General features: G+C 60.2%; 1 protein-coding gene across 10 annotated transcripts in view; it reads right to left on the reverse strand.

The window, feature by feature from the left end:
• The window catches only part of NOL4L (nucleolar protein 4 like), a 130765-nt gene that overhangs the window by 12122 nt on the left and 100052 nt on the right, over positions 1-18591 (reverse strand). For 8 of the 10 annotated variants that reach the window (XM_085003538.1, XM_021077429.2, XM_085003537.1 and 5 more), the window contains 2 exons: positions 17256-17397; positions 40-317 (listed from right to left, as the gene is read on the reverse strand). In XM_085003538.1, the coding sequence (XP_084859664.1) occupies positions 40-317; positions 17256-17397 (420 nt within the window). Of the gene's footprint in view, positions 1-39; positions 318-17255; positions 17398-17706; positions 18192-18591 lie in introns of those variants that run through there. The other 2 variants (XM_013985246.3, XM_013985247.3) reach the window with 2 other exon arrangements.

Genomic DNA, 18591 nt, shown 5'->3' on the forward strand with positions numbered 1-18591 from the left:
CACAGCTCAGGTGGGCCAGCAGCCCGCAGCCCCACACACCTCGGGGGTGGTCTTCACCCCGTACTTGACACGGCTCCTCAGTCCATCGGCGCCACAGCCGTCTGAGGGGTAGGAGGGCGTGCCGAGCGCTGAGCCCTGCGGGAGCTTGTCACACAGGTTGATGGGCTGGTCCTCGGCGGTGGCGGTGAAGTCCATGGGGGCCACAGCGCCGTTGCCATTCATCTCGGGAAAGGCGGGGTCTCCCTGGGTGCTGCTTGAGGTGGACGGGTTCAGGGTGGAGGAGCCATTGCCACTGCCGCTCTCGGAGGAGGAATCGTCTGGAACGAGAGGCCTGGGTGTGAGGCCCCACCCCAGCACCCACTGGCCCCCAAGTGCCCCTGGCTCCCACGGCTGTGGCAGCCCCAGGGAGTACTTGCCCTGCACTGTCCTCACGAGCAGGCCTGGGCAGGAGGTGAGTGCTGCTGTCCCCACTGGAACTCCAAGCGGCTGGCCTTGCCCCAGCCTGAGGTGGGGGCAGGGTCCCTCTGCCTGAAACTGGGGCCACCAGGGCGAAGCGGCCATGGCGTATGTAGGGCGTGGTGGTCTCCCACACTCTGCACCCCCAGGTGCCACATCCAGCTTCCAGGACCTGGGAGTGAGTGGCTGTGGCCACTGACCGCTTGTCAGGGGTCCTGGGACACCCCAGTGGCTGCATGCGGCCTGGCCAGCAACCCCCTTTCCCCCAGTTCAGCACTGCCTTGCCCCTTCACACCGTCTCCTCACAGGATCCCCTCCCCACAGCATGCCCTTGAACTTCTCCCTCCTCTGTCTGAGGAAGGATGGCTTCACTGTGACACCCCTGCCCCAGTTTGTCACTCCCTCCAGCAAGCAGGCCCAGGCAAATCCTAGCAGCTTATGCAAAGATCTGCCCTCTGTGCACGGCCACGTGGCACTGGACATCCAGAGCCAGGGTTACAGGGTCTGGGGTCTGCATCCCCTGCACCTCAATGGGCCACCCCTGTTTTCCTGAAGTGACAGCTCAACAAAGCTCTGTGGAGGGCGCCCCCTGCTGCAGAGAGCGCAGCATTGCCTGGGGGATCCAGGAAGACAAACTTTTAACTAGAGAGCTAGACCTTTCAGATAAATTCCAGGCCTCTTTTTCCCACTCTGCCCCATACTGCTGCTTGATCAGCTGAGAAGGTTGAGGCCAAAGCTGCACTCAAGCTCCCGGGGTCACTGTCAGGTGAGTACCGCGTGGTTCCTGGTGGCGCCCAGGTGCCGGCTCTGCACCTGCAACCAGAGCGGGTGGGGGAAGGGCAGCCACAGTGATCCCTGACCGCCTCCCAGGGCGCCCCTTCCCCCTGGCCAGGGTCGCGCACGACCCCACCCCCACCCTCCCGGCCAGCAGATTATGAAGATTTAGTCCCTGGTGCTGGGCACTGGGCACGCGCACCTCTGCACCTCCCCAGCGTCCCCATGGCGACCAAGCGGCTCTAGCTCCCCAACCAATCGCTGGCCTCCCGGCTGCCCAGGGGCGGAGCCAGGCTGCCCATCAAGCAGTCAGGGCCCTGGGCAGAGGGGGATGGGAAAGGCCTCGGCGCGGTGGCACCCCTCCCCCTCGGCCGCAGCAGGTCCCCACGGCCAGGCTGCTTTTCCTCCTTTTCCTCTGGCAGCCACTGCCCCCTCCACCCTCCTACAGGGCAACTCCACACTCTACTCAAAGCCGCCCCAGAGGTCCCCCCTTGCTCACCTACACCCCAGAGTCCCCAGGCCAGCAGCCCTGCTACCTCTGGAAATTCACCGCCCATCCCCTCCTCCTCAATCACAGACGGGTCTGGTTTTCTTCTGGCAGTGTCTCCAGTGACTAATCTGGACATTTGTGGAATGAACAAATTACCCAGGGTATTTACTGAGCACCTACTGCGTGCTGGCCTTGTTCCAAGCTGAGAAACAAAGTAGTGACTACAACCAAGATGCCAGCCCTCCTGGGGGGGACAGAGGCACATTACTGAAGCACAACCACACCCACCCCTCCCCTGCCCCATCCAGCCTCTTTGGATGACCCGGCTCTTGGCACCCCAGCTCCTCTAGGTCACACCCTCCCCGTCTCCGCCTTACTCTTTCCCAGCACCAGCCTGTCACTCCCCTGTTCCCTAACCTTCTGTCCCCCATAGCCTGCAAAGGATAGCAGGGTGTGTTCTTGGTCCCGTGACCTTGGCCGCCTCCCCCAGCCCAGTCGCACATTATTGGCCACTGCCGAACCTCCCACATCCAGCCCTTTGCTTGGGCTCTGCTGTGCGCATCCACCACCTTGCTTGCAGCTCAGTACGTTTCAGGCCTCCTTCAAGGCCTGGCTCAACCCTGCCTTCTCAGACGGCCTCCTTCCCCCGCTTCCCTAGGGAGGAGGTACACACAGCCCAGACCCCAGCCTGGTGCCCATCCTTCTGAGGGCGACTTCATGCCTCCTTCACTCACTCAGGTTCGGTCCTGAGAGCTGCCCCCCTCCCACTAGGGCCTGGCCTGTTGCCCGGAGAAGCCCCAACGCCTGGGGTTCCAGGAGCCTCTGCCAGGGCTGAGGAGCTGGAGAGCAAGGATTGACCCATCCTGGCCGACTGTGCGAGCTATGAACTCTGGCCAGTACCCATTCTTAGCCCGCTTTCCCACCCTGGCACCACCCCCAAAAGGCCACTTTCTTGACCTCAGAGAGCCTTGTTCGCCTCCTCTGGAAGGGTTACCAGAAGGGTCAATGGGCACCACAGCTGGCACAAAGGGAGCCAACTGTCACTGCACTCAGGTGGGCTTCAGGACCACGGCCTCTTGTGGTACACACCATACACAGGCCCAGAGGTGCAGCCCAGCCACCTGCCTCCTCACCAGGCTTTCTCCAGGGAGGATGGACCCTCTTGCCCTGTGCATCTCCAGGTGTGAGCACAAAGGAGACTTCAGGGCTGTGAGGCTGCATGTGAGTGTGGACACGTGCGCAGGCGAGCCCTCCCAGGACCCTCCCAGCTTAGGAACCTTGGGTGCCAGCCCAGACTCTTGAGCTGCCAACACCCTCGCCCCAGGGCTATGCACCTGGGCTGCCCAGCCAGGGAGCCCCAGGCTCTGGCTCCAAAGGCAGCACACTCCCTCCTACCACACAGTTGCCGCCTGGAAGGGGAAGTGGACCCACCAGGGCAGGAGCCCAGTCCTTGGGAGGCTACACATTCCAAGTTTTTAGAAGAAACTGGAAATATGCACCATTATGTAAATATATAGATTTTTTTTTTTTTTTTTTTTGTCTTTTTAGGGCCACTCGCGGGCACATGGAGGTTCCCAGGCTAGGGGTCCAATCAGACCTACAGCTGCTGGCCTACGCCACAGCCACAGCAACTCCAGATCCGAGCCATGTCTGCGACCTACACCACAACTCACGGCAACGCCGGATACTTAACCCACTGAGCGAGGCCAGGGATCGAACCCGCAACCTCATGGTTCCCAGTCGGATTTGCTTCCGCTGCACCACGACGGGAACTCCTAGGTTTTTCTTCTTTTTACGGCCACACCTGCAGAATACGGAAGTTCCCAGGCTTGGGGTCAAATTGGAGCCACAGTTGCTGGCCTGTGTCACAGTCATGACAACACTGGATTTGAGCCGCCTCTGTGACCTATGCCTCGGCTTGTGGCAACGTCAGATCCCTAACCCAGTGAATGAGGCCAGGGATCGAACCTACATCCTCACAGACACTATTTCAGGTTCTTAACCCACTGAGCCACAACAGGAACTCCAGATTTTTAAATATTGGTGACTCAGATGGTTTACACTTTGAGAAAAACCTTGCCAGACAAATGAACAAACAAAATGGTCCACGGGAGTTTCCCAGTGGCTCAGTGGGTTAAGTATCCAGTGCTGCCCTTGCTAGGGCCCAGGTTCCCTCCCTGTCCTGGGAACTTCTGCAATGAAATCTCACTCAGCCATAAAAAGTAATGAAATTCTGATACACGCTACAACACGGATGAGCTCTGGAAGCGTATGCGAAGTGAAGTCAGACACAACAGAAGAATATTAAATGAGTTCATTACGTGCGATGTTTAGAACAAGCACATTCCCAGAGACCGTAAATCTATTAGGGTCACCGGGGCTGGGGAAGGGTGGATGGGGAGTATCCGCTTCATGGTTACAGAATTTCTGTTTAGAGCAATGAAAACGCTATTTTGGAAATAATGGTGCTGGTTGCACAACATTATCAGAGTACTTTATGCTACTGAATTGCACGCTCAAAAAAGGGTTAAAATGGTGAATCGTGCATTTCATAGCATTTTTCACCATAAAAGAAAATCCCCCCAAACCAAACCAAAATCCTTGAGCAAACCAGCGGGTTCCAGTTTACAAGTTCCATTTGCTGCCACCCCATGTACTCGCAGGCCAAGCCTCTCCCGTGTCCACACTGCAGCCGGTGTCAGGGACAGCCAGCCACACACAGAGCCCACTGAGGCACAGGCGAATCGCAAGTGCCTTGCCCCACGTGTGCTGCCCTCAACCCAGCATGCTCGGCGCTGCCTGAACCCGGTTCCAATTCTGCCAATGAGGAAGGCCGTGGGCTTTAGGCAGGACGGAGAGCAGCCGTGTATCCTCGAAGATGCCCCTGTACCTCCTTCCAAAACGGGTGTCATGTCAGTAAAATAGGATTTATAAGGTGTAGACAATACCTGGTACAGAGAATAGGTGCTTGGAAAAAACCTGATTGATTCCCTGCACCCCCCCACACCTTCTCACTTCCCAGGCTGGATCCCAGGCTTCCGGGGACACCTCCGAGATGGGCATGGTGAGGGGAGGAGGGAAAGGACAGCGCTGGCAAGATGCCCTTCTAGCCCTCTGCCCTTTCTGCAGCACCTGCTGTGTGTCAGGCCTGTGCAGAGATGGGGGGGTTACTGTCCCGGAGGCTCATGCCCTAGGGAGCGAGCAATCGAACAAGGGTTCAAGGGGGAACACAAGGCTCTGGAGAGAGCGTCCTGAGTCTCCACGTCCCCGGTCCCTGCAGCTCCGTCCTCCTCTGGGAAGCCCTCTCTGACTGCAGCGCCCCATCAAGGCCCCACTTCCGGATCACCCCTCTGCAAAGCTCACGCCAGGGAGGGTGTCTGTGCATGAAGGAGGAGGGAGGGAAGCAGGGCAGGCTTGTTGGAAGAAGTGGCCACAGAAGCAGCCTCCAAGGACAATGCTGAGAAGGCCTGGGGTCAGGGCTGAAGCTCCCTGACCCCCGAAAGGGCAGAGATGCCGCTAGGGGTGGGGCGGCTGTGTCTGTCCATCAGCCCCCCACAGTGGCTGAGCCATAGCTCAGGGACTGAGTTCAAACCCCCAAGCTGAAGCCAGCCTCTCTCCAGTACCACTGGGCCCTCTGGCAGCCCCTCCGGCAGCCCCTCTGTCCCCCCATCCAGCTGGGCTCTGGCCTTTCACTTGCTGTTCCTTCTTCTCAGGACATTCCACCCCCCTCCCCTCCAGGGCTCTGCTGAAAGGTCACCTTCTCAGTAAGACCTCCCTGACCCCCTCTGACACACTGACCCCTTTACCCATTTTTTTCAGAGTATTTATCGCCTCCTCACATAGTACGTCTAAGCTCTGAGCCCAGCCCCCCACAAGCTGCCCCAGATCACTCCTGCCTCTCCAGAAACCACACCCCTTCCTCTGGAGAGGCCACCTCGAGTCTTCCAGGCTGAGCAGACGCCCTGGGCCTGGCCAGTCAGCACAGCCCATCTCGGCGATCCATGATGGGCACGTGACCAGGCTGAACCCATGGAAGTCAGTCCAGGGACTTATGCAGAAGCAAATGGGAGGAAGCATGCTCCTTCCCACCCCGGGGGCTGCTGAGCCCACTCAGCAGGGAGACCCACGCCCGGAAGGCAGGGCTGACAGGCTGGCACAGGCAAATCCCCCTAAATCCATCTGTGCCTAAAGCCAAAGACTTTCTAGTTAGAGGAGCCGATGACTTCCTTACTGCTGAAGCCGGCTGGAGGCAGATCTGCATCTGGTGTGCCTCGTGTGGTCGCTGAGTGATCCATGGCCCTGCCTCCAGGAAGGCCTGGGGGGAAGGGAGCCCCCACCAGCTTGCTCCTCCGTGTGGCCCACCCCAACCCCCAGGAGGGGCTGGCCGCAGGGCCCTCCCCCAGTGCCCCACACAGAGAGAAACCTCAGCATCCCAGGCTGGGGCGAGCTGGAACCCCTCGATTCCTGGTTCTTTGCTCCTCCCAGCCCTCTCCAAACGAATGTGGTCTGAGGGAGACATAGCCATACACCCAAACCCATGCCCAAATGAGCAGCGCCAGGGGAGCAGGTGCGGGGCCTCGCTGCCTCCTGACCTTGGGCACAGCCCGCCTCCCTGGCTCCTCTTATCTGTAGTCCAGGGAGTTGCCGCTGACGCCCTTTTGGGCTCTGACACTTTATGACCCTGTGAAAGAAGCCAGCCGGCCCCACGGGGACACGGAGAGCAGGAGTCCAGCCTTCTGGGGGTGCGGGCCTCCAGGAACGTGGCCTGGAGCTGGATGTGACCCTCTTGTCTCCACCTGGTTTTTATCTTGTGGCTGTGCCAGGAGGCCCCTCCAGGACGGGCACCCCAACCAGGGCTGGCCTGCTGGAGTCCAGAACAAGGCCAGCAGGACAAGACTGCCCCCAACCTGTGACTGTCGTGACAGAGACAGCGCAGCAGGGGCCACGGGAAAGCAGCAGGAAGGCACCCCGCCCAGGCATGTGCACAAAACCGGGCCTCCCCCAGCTCTGGCCAAGGGCAGCTCCCGGTCTGGGCAGGACGCAGGGCCCACCACCTGTGCCCGGAATGCCTACGGGCAGGGAAGGACTGTGTGCCCATCTATGTAACGTGGGGCAGTGCGCTGCTATTCAAATGGGGGAATTAGCGATGAATGGGGGAAATTGTTCCTCCCTCTGTCCAGTCTCCAGGAGGAGACAAAAACCCCTTTTACCTCAGCAAACAATGCCCTTATGTGGGCGCCAGCGCCCCACAGCCCGCACAAGCCCAGCTCTGTGCGAGCCGCCAATCGCCACACCGGGCTCTGGGGCCACAGCCAGCGGTGCCCTCTCCCAGGGGCGACCCTCGCCGGCTCCCGAGGAACCTGGGCAAGGGCGCAAAGGTCCTCGGGCCCAGCGTGCTGGGGCAGGCTGCCCCTGGGGCCAGAGGTGCGGCTGCCGGGAGGCTCGCCTCCCTCCTTCACGGGCTTCCAAGCAGGGGAGAGGAGGGGGCATCAATAATTCACACACAAAAGAGATGAGCCGGGCGGAGGCGGGAGGGGAGAGCGCTGGAGCCAGCAGTCCCACGGCGCCGGGGGTGGCCCTGCTGGACGCTGAAGAACCAGGCCACATGGCTTTGGGCTGCAGTCTGGGGGCGCCCTGACTCGGCTCTGAATTTGGGGTGTGCACCTCACCAGGCTGGCCTCCGCCTGCTCTGACAAAGGCTGGCGGTCGGGCCGTGTTTACATGATGCATAGTTCCCAGGAGCACTGGGCTCCTGGCAGGCTACCCTGCTCTTCCTCCCGGAAGGAAGTGGCGGGGGTGGGGGGTGGGGGAGGCTGGGGTCAAATGGGGGACACTGAGGAGCTGGGTGAGGCAGTGCCATTGGGATCCCACCATCCTGGGCGGTAGGGCCACACTGGGCAGCCACCCCTCAGCCTGGTCTTCAGACCCTGCCGCCCACCTAGCTGCCTCTCCAGGCGCCCTGCTCTAGTGGTTCCGAGTGGTTCCGAGAGCCTGGCTCAGGCTCTGCTCCCCATCCGGCCTCCACTCTCGCCTCCCAGCACCCCCAGCACCCCTATTCCACAGCATCCACCTTTCTCCCTGACCTTTGACTCCTTCCTTAAGCAGGTGTCAACACCTGAGGCCCTCAGTGTCTACAGCGATGCTGTCCAACAGAAGCTTAATGCAAGCCACCGACGAAATTTTCAGTTTTCTAGGAGCCACATTTAAAAAAGTAAAAAGAAAGAGATAGAATACCTTTTATTCTATTATCATTATTATGTTTTCTTTTCTTTTTAGGGCCGCACCCTTGGCATATGGAGATTCCCAGGCTAGGGGTCTAATTGGAGCTGTAGCTGTCAGCCTACACCACAGCCACAGCCACATCCACACCAGATTCGAGCCACATCTACGACTTACGCCACAGCTCACAGCAGGATCCTTAACCCACTGAGGGAGGCCAGGGATCAAACCAGCAACCTCATGGTACCGCATGGTTCCTAGCTCGGATTCGTTTCTGCTGTGCCATGACAGGAACTCCCAGGTGGAATAAATTTTTTTTTGTCTTTTTGCCTTTTCTAGGGCCGCTCCCGTGGCATATGGAGGTTCCCAGGCTAGGGGTCTAATCGGAGCTGTAGCCACCGCCCTACGCCAGAGCCACAGCAACGAGGGATCCGAGCCACATCTGTGACCTATACCACAGCTCACGGCAACGCCGGAGCCTTAACCCACTGAGCAAGGCCAGGGATCGAACCTGCAACCTCATGGTTCCTAGTCGGATTCACTAACCACTGAGCCACGACGGGAACTCCAGGTGGAATAAATTTTAATAATTTTATCTAACCCAATATATCCAAAATATTGTCATTTCAACAATTAATACTGTGTTAAAATTGAAATACTTCACATCCTTTTTTCATAGGAAGTCTCTGAAAAAACTCAGTGTGGATTTTACACATAGGGTACACTTCAATGTGGCTCCTCTATCAGACGGGGCAGACCCAGGTTTTCATGATTTTCCCCTAAAACTGAAATCATTTCTCAGAGTTGTCCAAGCCAGCAGATGAGAGTTGGGGTCTTGGGGCAGGTGGCCTGGGCAGGGCTGGTGGTGGGACACTGGGGTCGGGTGCCTCCTTTGGCCTTCGGTGGGAGTGAACACCAAGTGTGCCAGGTGCCGGGAGGTCTCCTCATTGCCTGATTTGCACAACCACCCCCACAGCAGATGCCAGGGAGGAACCAGAGGATCCCAGAGGGAAGTCATCAGCCGTCACACGGCATGAATGCAAGAGCCCTTGGTGAGCTCCGGTGTTGTCTGACTCCCAAAGCACCTCTGGTGCTCTTTCTTCTCTAGGCCTTGCTTTACCCTTCTGTACTATGGGACAGCCCCCCTGCCCCCCACCACTGTCCCACATTCTGCAGCCCCTCCCAAGCAGATACTGGCCAAACGTGCCCCCGAGGAAAGACTCCCAACAGGGACAGCCTGGGTCTATCTTCCCAGGCCCCGCCCTCAAGGCCAAGCACAGGCAGTGAGAACTCCTTGCTAATTCAGTGTGCAAGGCTCTAGCTGAGAGAGCCACTGCATGCCCCCCCCAACCCCAAAACAAATGATGTGTTCTGAGAGCAAACAGAGCCACTCCGGGCAGCCATGTGTGAATGATTCATGGGGCAGGGCCATGGCCCGAGCCTGCGTGTGTGTGTGTGTGTGTGTGTGTGTGTGTGTGTGTGTGTGTGAGCTCGCCAGAGCCTGTGTGAGTGTGTGTGTGAGTGTGTGTGTGTGGCAGGCCTTCCACCTGCCCTCCCGGAAGCCACTCTGCGTTTGGTGCATCCCAGTCCTTAGGTCAGAGTGATGACGCCAACGTGGCCCTGGTCACTTCCTGGTTCCTTGGACAGGCTCTGGTAGCGATGCCTCTTGGGCACACACCCCTCCCCTGGCCTCCTCTCTAGCACAGCAGGCCTGCCTCCAAAGAGGATCAAAAAGGAGTCGGGTCTCCATGTGTCCCGGGCTGTGGGGGGGCGGGGGGAAGAGCAGGGCTCTGACTCCGCCAATAGCCCAGCAGGCAGAGGCGAAAATTCTAGGTGTGGGGGAATCTCCCTGTCCCTTTCTTAGCAGGTGAACTTCACCTCTAGGGCCGTGGAGCTTGCCCTGCCCTGTGTTCTCGCCAGGTGTCTGGGGGCCTGCGAGGGTCTGGGGCCCTGGCAGCCTGCACAAGGCCAGGGCTGTGCAGGCCTGGCCTGCTCCCGGGATAAAGGGATCTCTCGGTGCTGTCTCCCAGCCTCCCTTACCCCGCAGCGGCCGGAGGCCAGGACAGCCCAGCATTGTCTGGGCCGCCTGCAGCCCAGCTGATGACGGACACTTTCCTGTGACCCGGGACTGCCACGGTGGCCCACAGCCAATCCCCGGAAGGACTTGGGCCCTAGTTCTTTGCTCCTAGGGGAGGGGCAGGCTGGAGGCCACTGCCACCTCTTCATCCGGTGTGGATGTTTGGAGTCTTGAATAGGAGCAAACAGCTATCACTCTGGAAGGAGGAGTACGTGACCTGTAGCCAGAAAACGAGGCCCAGACAGTTTGCAGCCTCACCTGAGACAGGTGGGGTCAGGGAGACGGACAGCACCAGGATCAGCAGGTGTCGGGGAGGAAGGCTCAATTTAAGAGCCCACTGCAGGAAGCCTTGCCAGGGAGGCCTGGTGAAGGGGCCACAACCCTCTCCCCACGTGACAGTGACCAGGGAGGATGCCCAGCCGCGAGTAGCAGCGTCACGGGGAGTAGGCTGCAGGAGGCCAAGAGCCTTGGGTCCCGGCTGGGAAGAGAGCTGCTCCAGCCCCCGGGGTGGGCACCGTGCACAGTGAACATGAGAAGTGGCCGAGGCTCAGGGGTGACATAGGGGACTGTCTCTGAGCCACGTGGCCTGGCCCCAACCTACCCCTGCCCCTTTGCCTACTAGCAGTATGGCCTCCTGCCTGCTTCCTCGCACCAGCAGCCCCCAGCCCTGGCCGGGACACCCTGTGGTACCCCCAGCACCCAGCCTAGTGGCCGGCACGCAGGAGGTGAGCTGCTACCCAGGTGCCTTCTCTGTGGACAGCGGAACTGACTCACAGCTGCTAGCCAGCGTGGGAGCCTGGGGTGGATCTGGGGTTTGCAGATCAGGGAGCAGGGTCTTGGGGGACTTGGGGGTCCCCCATAGGCCCTGCCATGTGGGACAAGAACTCAGGAGATGCTGGAGCAAACTGGGAGTGGCCGGGCCCTCCCAGCTCAGCTCCCTTTCCAAAGGAGACGTGGGTGGGGGGCGGTGAGCAGAGGTGAGGGGCTCCGTGTGAGTATCGCACAGAAAGCCAGGGCCAGAAGCTCACAGAGCTCGGCGGGCAGAGGGGTCAAGAGGGACCTGAACAGATGAGGAGACAGGTCTGGAACGCGTGGGGCAGTGAAGGGTCCAGAGGGTCTGGGAGAGGAGAAGCCTCGTCGTTCAAGGGAGGCCCCCGACCCACCTGCACCCCCTGAGCCTGTGAATGCCACTTGCTCTCGGACCCCGCCTCTGGCCCTGCAGCAGAGCCCCCCCACCAGCCAGGCCTCCTAAGAGCAAATGACCCCCCTGCGCCAGTGTGTGCCGGGCCCTGTCCACACGTCATCCCACCCTCACCCCACCATCCAGTGAGGGGAGGGACTGGCCCCAGGCCACACAGCAAGAGGTGGCAGAGGCAGAATCTGGGCTGGGGTTGGGGCACACTTTCCTCATAGACCCTGTGGAGACATGGGAGAAAGGCCGGGGCGGGGGGGCAGGAGAGGCAACACCGCTGTAAATAGCAAGTCCTGGGCAAGGGTGGCACACCTGCTCCCCAGGGGCCCACCCCTGCCAGCCAGTCTGCATTTCTGGGTAGTGGAGGGCCCCACCCGAGGGCAGCAAGAGCCAGGAGGCGGGAAGCCCTGGTCTTCTCACAAAGAGCTCCTGAGACACACTGGGATTCACGGCCGTGGTCACCCTGGCCATGCTACACCCAGAAGCCGGGGTCAGAGGTGACCCACTTGCTTAGGACCCCACTACAGGGCCAGGACCTGCTCGGGGGAAGCCACAGTGGGGTGCCAGGGGCCGCCTGCAGGGAGCTGTGTCTGGTCCGGATCCCAGGGCCCACAGAAGTAGCCTCGCCTTTTCTCTCCGTCCTCCAGGAACCCCTGTGTGCCAGCCCCTAGCCTGGCTGTGCTGGCACTCCGAGAGACAGGTGACCCAAGACACCCCCAGCCCTGGCGCCAGGCATCTTCCTCCCTTCCCCACCTCCTCCTGACAGGCTGCCCAAGCCTCCCAGGCCATCATACACCTGCCTTCAGCATCACACCAGCGCAGCCTCCTCTGAGGGGCTTTTGCTGGTGCCCTGTCTCTGCCATCAGCTTCTCAACAGCCGTTTGCTGAGCACCTGTTCTGCGGTGAGGGCTGGGGGGTGGGATGGAGGGATAAAGCCCAGAAGAGAACATCCTTGGATAACAAAAAGCAGTGGGGTGGGCCTGGACCGTCCTTCCCCCCAAGTGGCCCAAACTCGGGCCTTGGAGCCAGAGACACCCTTGTGGCTGCATGGGGTCTGGCGAGTTAGCTCCCCCCTCTGTAGGAAAGGCCTAGTCACAGCTCTGAGCTCACAGGGTCATGGCCACCCTGCCACCAGCTCAGAGCTGAGCAAAAAGCAGGCTCAGGAAGGGGGCCTCCAGTCACTGGGATGACCCGACAACCTTTAAAAATGCCATATCAGTGAGGGGGCAGGGGCCGGGCGGGGCGGGAAGACTGTGTGGGGGAAACATGGTGGCTTCAGCAATACACCATCCCGCCCCGTTTTTGTTTTTTTTTTTTTTCTTTTTTTAAGAAAACAAGACTTTGATTACATACACAGAAAAGTCTAAGAAAAACAGGCCCAAACATTGGTGGTTTTGAGTGTCTTTTTTTTGGCTTCCTTTTTTCTACAATAATATAATACTTGTGAAATGAGATAAAAAGCAAGATACTCTTCTTCAAAGACACACCTCCTGCCCTCAGAAAGCCTACAGCCTGGCAGGATCCCATGTTCTGTGCGCCTGTCCCTTTCCTGCAGGCTCCTCAAAGGGACAAGGCCAGGGACGGGCTTATCAGCCTCCAGCACCAACACGCACACAGCAGAACTGGTGGAGGCCCTGGAGGAACCAGCGCCTGCGTCCAGCCTGCAGGCAGGAAGCGCGGCACCTGGAAGCCCAGGGCAGGAGGGGCCTCTCATCTGAGAGGCACAAACGAGAGAGGCCCCCAAGTGCTGCCCAGCCCCCGCCCACCGCGACCCTGCAGGAAGATGGAAGCAGGACCCTCGTTCTCCCAGGCGCTAGCTTCCTGTCTGCCCGGGAGCTGAGTAATGTCCGCTCCCACCCCCACGCGTCCCTTCGGGAGGCCAGGCCTCACATTTTCCGCTCAGGAAGGGGCAGCGCAAGAGGCCTGGTGAAGCACATCAAGGGGAGACGGGAGAGGGCCCTGAGCTCTGGCCGAGCATCTGACAGCCAGAGGCCGCTGGCCGGCCTGCCCCTGCCCGTGGCCTCGTGCACTGATTCCCTTCGCAGACACCGCCCCCTGCTCAGCACTAGGCTCTGCGCTGGGCACCGGGAAACGGGCTCTCAGGGTGCTCACTCGGCATCTGGGGAAGAAATGGGCACCAGGCCGATAACCTCCCCGACGGGACGTCGTTACAGAAGGCCGCGCTGTTCGTCAATGCCAGACCTGCGTCTCTGGACAGAGTCTCGGCAGTCTTCCAGAGGTCCCCCTCTCCACCCCCAAAATGCAGCCCGAGCATTTTCCCAGGCACCTATGATGAGACCAGGGCTCTGTCTGGAGTCAAAAGAAAGCCCAAAGCCTCAGCTGGGCTTCGCGGCGGAGCTGGAGTCGACCTGGCCAGATGGGGGCTGGAGGCAGTGGTGGAACGGCCTGGATCACTCGGCCCAAGGTAGTGCTCTGAGTTTGGGCAGGCCACCTCTTCTGGTTCCCAGGCTCCCATGCCCACCCTCTGGGGAACCTCACACATGAAAGCGATGCCTCGAAAGAGGAAGGGCGCAGCCTTGGCACCCCCTCCTGACTCTGGCTGGATCGCCCCAATTTTCTCACTGATCAGCAGTTCCCGCCCGTGAGACGGGACAAGAGTCACATCCTCTCCCACGGCAACTACAATTCTCAAGGAGGAAGGCCCGCGGTGCTCCCTGGTCAAAGTATCTGGCTGCTGTGACTTCACGGAGCCAGGAGGAGACCCGTAAAAGAGATCCGTGAGGGGAGGCCTCCCAGGCAGTGGCAGGCTTGCGGACCAACGCACAACTGTGTTCAGGGCAAGCACACTCCTACTGCTGTGAACCTCAGACAAGCCCCTGGGAGTGAGAGCCGGCCTGCTGATAATTCATTTCTAGTCTCAGCCTGGGACCTGCCCTGCCAAGGCCCAGCCTTCATCTGCCTTTGTTCAAATTTTTAAAAGAAGGCAGAGGATGAGGGAGAGGAAGAGGTGGTAGAAGAGGAGGTGGAGGAGGAGGTGGAGGAGGTGAAGGAGGAGGAGGAGGTGGAGGAGGAGGAGGAGGTGGAGGAGGAGGAGGAGGAGGTGGAGGAGGTGGAGGAGGAGGAGGAGGAGGAGGAGGAGGAGGTGGAGGAGGAGGAGGAGGAGGAGGAGGAGGAGGAGGAGGAGGAGGTGGAGGAGGAGGAGGAGGAGGAGGTAGAGGAGGAGGAGGAGGAGGTAGAGGAGGAGGAGGTGGAGGAGGAGGTGGAGGAGGTGGAGGAGGAGGAGGAGGAGGAGGAGGAGGAGGTGGAGGAGGAGGAGGAGGAGGAGGTAGAGGAGGAGGAGGAGGAGGTGGCAGAGGACAGGGAGGAAGAGAAGGCGGAAGGGCCCAACACATCCACCAACAGGTGAGAATCTGTGCAGACTGCCTGACTTCCTGAAATGCTCTGGGCTGTGATGATGCTGGTCAGCAGAGGTGGAAGGCCCCCTCACAGCCTCGGGGGTCCCCATTCTTTCTGCCTAAGGGAAAAGACCCAGGTGCTCAGCCTGGGGGGATCCTCAAGAACAAAGAATCCAACTTGCCCCCCCAACAAGGGGCAGACCTCTACCCGCTCTGGATGGTGTGCTGGGGAGGCCCCATCAGTGCTTACTCCTTTACTCATTCCAGCAACAAATATTCTGCAGGCCCCTCTAATGCGCCTGGCACGCAGCTAGAGTCACCAGGGACAGAGGAGAGAGCAAGATCCGCACAGCCTGCCCCTCACTGAGCTCTCGGCGGGGGGGCGGGGGGGGCCCTCAGAAATGGAGAACCAAGCCACCTTGAGGTCGGTGGGGTCGGGGAAGCTTCTGGATGAAGGCACACAAGCGGAGAGACCACGGAGGGCCGTGGCTGGGTGCAGACAGAGACTTTGCTTGGACTGTCCCCCTCCCAGTCCCCCTTTAACAACAGGGGACATGAGAACATCCTGAAGCCTCAGACAGTCTCCCACTGACTCAAAGATGGGAGCAGGTTGGGAGCTGGCACCTTCAGAGAGGAGGGCTGGCCACTTGCTACTGCGGGCCCTGTCAAGGACTCCAGGCCGGGTCTGTGCTGTCGGTTGGACCTTCCAAAAGATTCAGGACCAGACAGGTAGCAGAGACCAGGCTGGCCGGTCTCAAGGCCTGTGACTCCCCCGTACTGGGTCCAGGTCAACCTCCAACCGGCACATCAGCCCACAGCCTCCAGACCCAGGCTCCGATGAAATAAATAAATTGATGGAATCATGGGTAACACCATCCTCCCTGTCTCCAGCTTTGGCCGCCCACCCTGATAAACACCCTGGTCCTGTCAGCAGGCCAGCACCCACGGCCTGGAGGGACCTGGGGGGGCAGGAGGGGCGGGGCGGGGTAGGGGATGGGAGTGACTACACCCAGGTCGGTTCCCCACGCCCAGTTTCTGGGGGACCAGCTGCAGGACGTGCTGATTTCACCAGCCTTGCGGTGGAGTTAGCCCTGTGACCGCCCACTCCCTGTGCTAACTGATGCTGGAGCCCCCACATCACCAAATCTCCCTGGAAAGCATCTCTGACAGAGAGGAGATCCCCACAGCGTGGTTGTAAGCAATGGTAACACAAGACCTTTTCGAGAATGAGGTGGGGGAATGCGGCCCCCACTCAGTCCTACCACTCTGGTTTTTGTTTTTGTTTTAATGCTCTGGATCCTTCTTGGGAAGGTCCAACCGACAGCCCCGGGCTGAGCTTGCTGGCGTGGCTCTTGGTGTGGCCTTTGGGCGTGGCCCTCAATAAGCTCAGATGAGGCAGGAGGTCAGCTGCTGGGCGCTTCCCAGCCCCCCGAACCCCCAGCAGCATGCGGCTGCCCCCGCCTGCTTCCCCGTCTGTCCCGTGGGAACGCTGGAAGGCGATATTGGTCTGGGAGGCTCGCAGCATGAGGGGGGGGGTCGTGCTGACCTTATGAGTTGTCAAGGGACAAAAGCCTTTTCTTTCCTGGCAGCCGCGCACCCCACTCCTCACAGCCACACCCTGGGCTCCCCAGTCCCTGGCTGGCCACCCCAGCTGCCTCCTTGCTGGGTCTCCTCCCAGACAAAGCCAGATTCAGGCTTTCGAGGGCCGTGGGGACACAGGCACGCGGGTTCTGCCATGGAGACGAACTTTGACCCAAACTGCAAGTCTCCTACCCCTTATTTACTCTTTAAGGCTAACCCGTTTCACAGAGTTAACATTACACCCCTTTTTAACCCTGTGCCTCCCTCCCACATTCCAGGCCCCGACCTTCAACCCCTCCTAATTGCAGCTCTACACCCCAGTTCTCTCCAGCTCATCCCCCGCCCCCATCACCTCCACCCCAGAAATCAGAGCCCGGCCAGGGACGCTCTGACTGCAGGTGCCACCCCCGTGATGCCCACCACCGTGTCTAACTGAGGCAGGCCCTGGAGCCCCAGCGCACAGCCCTGGGGGGCTGGACACAGGGGCTCCGGAGGTCTGACCCTGCCCCCGACTCTCCCACCCCAAGAAGGAAGCCTCTGTCCCAGGGGAGGAGAGAGGAGGCCGCCTGGCAGGCTCTGGAGGATGGAGAGGGCCAGACCAGAGCTGGGACAGCTCCTCAGCTGCGCCACATCTCATCCCGAGGAGCTGGGGGCACACATGAGGATGGGTACACTGCCTGCTCACCCACCAGACTCTGTCCTAGAGTCTCACATCCGGGCTGCAGAAGCCCAGCTCGTTTTCATTACCGGGCATCTGGACTGTTCCGGGTCAGGCACACTGTTAACCTTCCCAGATCTGAATCATGATAACTTTAAAATCCATACCCCACCGGCCCACGAGCATCAGACAAACAGACAGGACACCGTCAGGCTGCCAGGCCCGAGAGTGCTATCCATTCACCTTCGAGGAGGAATAAGTGCTCCTCCTGGAACTAGGTAAGGGTTGGAGCAGCGGGGGCCGTGGAGAAGCTGAGAACCCTGGGCGCAGCTGTCAGCCTGGGCCAGGGCCACCCCCGCAGGCTCCAGCCCAGATTCCACCACCCAGGATTCCTAGGCCCTTGCAGGCAGCGGGCACGGCCCCTCCTCCAACGGCCACGAAAGGACACTCACCGTCCTCTTGGCTGTGGAGGTTCTGCGGGCTCCGCATCCTCTCGTCCTGGCTGGGACTCAGGCTGGAGGCCAGGTGTGGGTCAGCTGACATCCATGTGGAGTCGTTCATATCAAAATCTTCACTGCTCACAGAAGTTTCATCCTGATCAGGGACAAAGAAGGCAGGCGTTCAATAGGGACGGGCTCTGCGCAGCCCCTGGGCAGCACTGTGGGCACACCTCACGGCCTGTGGGTACTTAGAAGTACCCCAGAGGCCGCAGGGAGCCCCAAACCTTGCAGTGGGGGCTGGGTTGCTCCCCCTGTCTCCTCCCCCACCCCCCCCCCATGGAAGTGGCTGGGGCTCTGGTTCCTGTCGGAAGCCCAGGCTGAAGGCCGTTGCTTTCTGTAATTGAAGACAATTGAAGATGAGGTCTCGCATCCTGTAGGGCGGCTAGCAGGGCCTGGCTCTTACCCTTGTGAGCCAAGGTTGAAACAAGCGCTGTAAACAAGGGCCACTGCTCCCTGCTCCCTGCCCACAGCCCGGGGATGAGGGCTCACACCACGCAGGGCCAGGCGGGCAGAAATGGGTAGCAGGGCATGCTGGCACCGCTGAGGCCAGGCTGATGGCCCCCACCACGCCCGCTTCCCCGACTCCCGTGGAGCATGCATGGAATTCCTTTCTCCCACTCCCCCGGCCCAGAGGACATTTCTGTCTTCCTCCTTCCTAACCTTTGCTGTGCTTCAAAGATATGCTCTTGGGCGGCTTCCAGAGCTGAAAAGGCCAGCCCCAGAAGTATAGAGAAGGAAGGGGGCGGGGTAGGCGAGGGTTCGGATCAGACCGCAAAGGGGTTCGGCTCAAGGGCCTGGGGGGCCGCCAGGGCCTTCCAAACAGCCGGAGGGCCTGCCGGAGAGGATCACGCCTGCCTCCTCTTCCCTCTCTGGCTTCAGTGAGCCCTTGGCCAGTCATCCGGGAACCCCCGGGGCGGGGCCCCTTCAACCCAGCCCTCCAGTGGGAAGGGACCCCACCTCCTTTCTGGCCCAGCCTCCTTCAGGAGCCGCAAGCGACTGTGTTTGGGAGCTGGCTGTAAATCGCGAGAAAGATGACCCAGCAGCTCCCACACCCCGGAGCTCTGGCTTTGCCCCCTCCCCTCCCCCCGTCCAGCAAGATACAATGGTCTCTGTGGGCCCCCAGGAAGGACCTCTGGCAGAGCACTACCCCCCCAAAAGCCTCCCTCCAGGGGCCCTCACAGAGGTCTCTTTTACAGCGAGCAAACACACTTTGGTTTGAACTTTCTTCGGCTGCTGTCCGAGGCAGACACATCTGCTCTCCAAGTGCTAGGGAACCAGCGTGGATTAT

This window comes from Sus scrofa, chromosome 17 (genome assembly GCF_054392235.1).
Source record: "Sus scrofa isolate SSC_HxYL_T2T_F1_AM1 chromosome 17, Sscrofa_HxYL_maternal_Yorkshire_Landrace_v2.0, whole genome shotgun sequence".
Classification (NCBI taxonomy): domain Eukaryota; kingdom Metazoa; phylum Chordata; class Mammalia; order Artiodactyla; family Suidae; genus Sus; species Sus scrofa.